The sequence below is a fragment of the Octopus bimaculoides genome, chromosome 3, assembly GCF_001194135.2.
Source record: "Octopus bimaculoides isolate UCB-OBI-ISO-001 chromosome 3, ASM119413v2, whole genome shotgun sequence".
NCBI lineage: Eukaryota > Metazoa > Mollusca > Cephalopoda > Octopoda > Octopodidae > Octopus > Octopus bimaculoides.
Genome location: NC_068983.1, coordinates 17220367 through 17224350, shown reverse-complemented (window position 1 = coordinate 17224350; position 3984 = coordinate 17220367). Strand labels below are relative to the sequence as shown.

The 3984-nt window shown below is 38.4% G+C and overlaps 1 protein-coding gene across 1 annotated transcript in view; it reads right to left on the bottom strand.

Annotated features, from left to right (window-relative positions):
- Nucleotides 1-3984, bottom strand: part of LOC106873505 (calpain-A) — a 61321-nt gene that overhangs the window by 15147 nt on the left and 42190 nt on the right. Inside the window, exons 9-10 of the mRNA XM_052966071.1 lie at nt 3271-3373; nt 2159-2217 (exon numbers count right to left, since the gene is read on the bottom strand). Coding sequence (XP_052822031.1) covers nt 2159-2217; nt 3271-3373 — 162 coding nt within the window. The remainder of the gene's footprint in view (nt 1-2158; nt 2218-3270; nt 3374-3984) is intronic.

The following is a 3984-nucleotide window of genomic DNA, read 5'->3' as shown; positions in this document are numbered from 1 at the left end:
ATATATATATATGTTTATATATATATATATATATATGTTTATATATATATATATATGTTTATATATATATATGTTTATATATATATTGGGTTATCCCATTATCCCATAAATAATGCAGTTTTTTTCAATTGCATGAACTAAAAGTCAGAGGGGGGCGGGGTAAACTACCTGCATCAACTTGCTATAAAAGCAGGAATAATTTCACTTTATTCCTATTCTTAGTGCAAGATTTGAAGAGTGCAGTTCGATTTTAACAGTTATTTTTTCAAAGCTGAAATGGAAGTGACAAAGGAGCATATTCGGCATATTTCGCTTCGTGAGTTCAATAAAGGCAACAACGCAACGGAAAGTGCGAGGAATGTTAATGCAGTATGTGGGGATCGGACAATAAGTGTAAGCCAGTGTCAATGGTGGTTCCAAAACTTCCGATCCGGAAAATACAGCCTAGAAGACGAGCATCGATCTGGAAGATATGTAGGACTCGACGAGGACGTCCTGCAAACCCTGATGGAACAAGATCCCATCGTAACTGTTGATATGAAAGGTTTAATCCACTTTGAACTTTTAAACCCAAACAACAGATGGATATTGGTTCATTCAATAGAACTGTTACAAACGAATGTTTTTATTGATGAATCGAGTTATTTCATCATGCGAAATAACCGTTTTCATTATGTGAATATACACATATTAAACCTTTAAAAAAATCATTCCAAAAATCAACATTATGTAACACTTCATGATTCCTTTACTAGCTTCACCTGGTGCAATGCTTTTTTCCCGCATGATGTTATAACTCTACTCATCAATAAAAAAACTTGTTTGAAATAGCTGTAGTGAATTAACCAATATCCATCTATTGTTATTTGTTTATTATTACCCTACTTAGAACCTGCAATTAGCGTGGATCTGGAGTCTATTAAGTGCAGTACAATAGGCGCAGTGTGAGTTCCTCGTTATAGCCTTTAGACTGGTGGCATATTCAGTCGGGCGCTTGTAATCGCATATACATAAATGTATACAAACATATTTACAAAGACACACGTGTGTATGCGCGCGCGTGCGTGTTTGTAAGAGACAGAGTGTGAGTGAGTCAAGGGCTGTGTTGTCATATGCATACATCCAAAGATGTATGTATATTTATGCATGTACGTATACATGACAACAAACCTCTCTCTCTCACTCACACTCTGTCTCTTACAAACACACACATACATAAATGTATACAAACATATTTACAAAGACACACGTGTGTATGCACGCGCGCGTGCGTGTGTGGGGGGTTGCACAATCGCCATTTATTTCAATTACTCTTGTGAGAATATTCACGTAAATCATTTCTTTCATTTAATCCCCATTTTAATTTTCGTAAAAGTTTCCAAGTACCAATGAGGCTTTTTGGCACATCTTCAATTTTCCCCATTCATGAGAGGCGCCCAGCCATCATTCATCTGAGAGTCTATCTACAGAATGTCCTCAAATTTCTATACAGCATATTTTGCCTTTTTTTCTTCAAGTATATAAGCAACAACTTCATTCCCGAGCAACGCCGGGTGCCTCTGCTAGTATGTATATATATGTGTGTTTGTGTGTCTGTGTTTATCCCCCCAACATCGCTTGACCACCGATGCCGGTGTGTTTACGTCCCCGTAACTTAGCGGTTCGGCTTAAGAGACCGATAGAATAAGTACTAGGCTTACAAAGAATAAGTCCTGGGGTCGATTTGCTCAACTAAAGGCGGTGCTCCAGCATGGTCGCAGTCAAATGACTGAAACAAGTAAAAGAGGGTAAAAGAGAGAGTATGATATGATATGATATGATATGATATGATATAATATGATATTCTCTTCTGAAGATGTGATACCGGTGTCACTTTTCACAACACACTGTGTAATAAGCAAATCGAAAATATTACATCAGAGACGTTAATAGGTAGAATTTGCACAGCATCAGATTAAAGTCATTAAATCACTTAGTATCGTCCTTTCTGCATTCTTCATTGAAATCCCACAGGAATTGATTTTGCCTTTCATTGCTTCTATGTTGATAAAATATTATGCTTTATCCAATAGACTGCATCACTCATATGAAAAAAAAAAAAAAAGCTTCTGGACCAAACAAAAGACGTTATTTTCTGCGCTGATAAAATAAAGGATACATCGATAAAGTTCAAAAAACAGCGTGCTGTTTCCAGTGTCAGAGGAGGGAAATTCTCATCTATAGAAACAAAATAGAGCAGAAAAACGGAGGTTAGTGTCAAACATGTAAAATATTTCAGAGAGAGAGAGAGAGAGAGTGTGTGTGTGTGTGTGTGTGTGTGTGTGTGTGTGTGTGTGTGTGTACATATACATGTGTGAGTGCTAATGGTTGTCATTATATTCAGATATAATCAGTTATAATCCTTTCTACTATAGGCACAAGGCCGGGAATTTGGGGGAAGGGGAGCAATCGATTACATCGACCCCAGTGTCCAACTGGTTTTTATCATACCGACATCGAAAGGATAAAGGCAAAGTCGACCTCGGCGGAATTTGAACTCAGAACGTAAGTACTAGCGAAATGCTGCTAAGCATTTTTCCCGGCGTGCTAATGATTCTGCCAGCTCGCCATCTTATGTTGAGTTATGATAAAAACAGTTTTACATTTATCTGATGGGTTTCTCTGTACTTTTATTGTCCTTAAACAAAAAATATTCGAGGTTTGGGCCAACAAAGCCATCGTCGGATCAAATGTCCGCATTCGAAACGGATATAGTTTAAACAGATGCTATAAATTCTTCCCATAAAAGCGTGTAGTTTAGTGGCTGGGGTGTTGGCTCACGATCGTGTAATCGTTAGTTCGATTCCCAGTGGCCCGTTGTGGTCTTGAGCAAAAAATTTATTTCACATTGCTCCAGTTCACACAGCTGGCAAAAATGAGTGGTCCCTGTATTTCAAAGGTCCAGCCTTGTCACATTTTGTGTCACTCTGAAACTCCCTGAAAACTACGTTAAGGGTACGCGAGTCTTTGAGGTGTTCAGCACGTTAATTTCCCGAACAAACTGCTCTGTTGATCGGATCAACTGGAACCCTCGTTGTCGTAACCGACGGACTGCCAGTTTTGAAGTCCTCCCTGAGTGCTAGATATGTATCTATAACCTTGCAGTATTGACCTCATTACAATAGTAATAAGATGTATGAATTTAAGTGGCATAGCGTCTCCCTATACTATTATGCTTGTGTGTGTGTGTGTGCGTGTTGTTCTTTTTTTATTATGAAAACAATCTCTTACTTTCTGTCCAGAGTGGTTTGATAAACTCATATAGTTCAAATGCATCCATCCACTCAGTGTCATCTGCGTATGTTTTCAAAGTATTATCTGGTTCCAAATCATCCTGTAAAGCATATATACGTATATATATATATAAGGTGCGGTGAATATATAGTCGTCTAAATTACGCAAAAATGAAAATAACACTGACATCGTATTTTAACAGATATATTTACCAAACTTACATAAAAATATCATGAAATACTGAAGAGTAAATTTATTCAATAAAATCGTCATTGGCTTCAACCACGGCCTCCAGACGACTTCGGAACCTCCTGCAACTATCCTAGACGGTCTATTTGTTTTAGTTGGTGAATGATGCCATAATTCTTGTAATCTTTCACAATCAGATGATCTTTGGTGTTACAAGGAGTTTTGTTGGTCTCTCGCTAAACTGCGCCCCACACATAATAATCAAGGGGGTTGCAGTCAGTGGAGTTAGGTGGCCAGATATTAGGATTAATGTGGTCGCAGACGTTGTCTGACAATCCTTACAGAGTTCTCCTGCTTCTGTTGTCAGACATAGGGTCTTTCAGCAGCCACCCACTTGATCCAGAGCAGCACTACTTCTTCCAGGCCGCCATGTTGAGTGTGAGGCCGTGTGGGTTGTAGTAGAAGACCCAAGCCCAAGGGGCCACGCATATATTATGTACATATATATATTATGTATATATA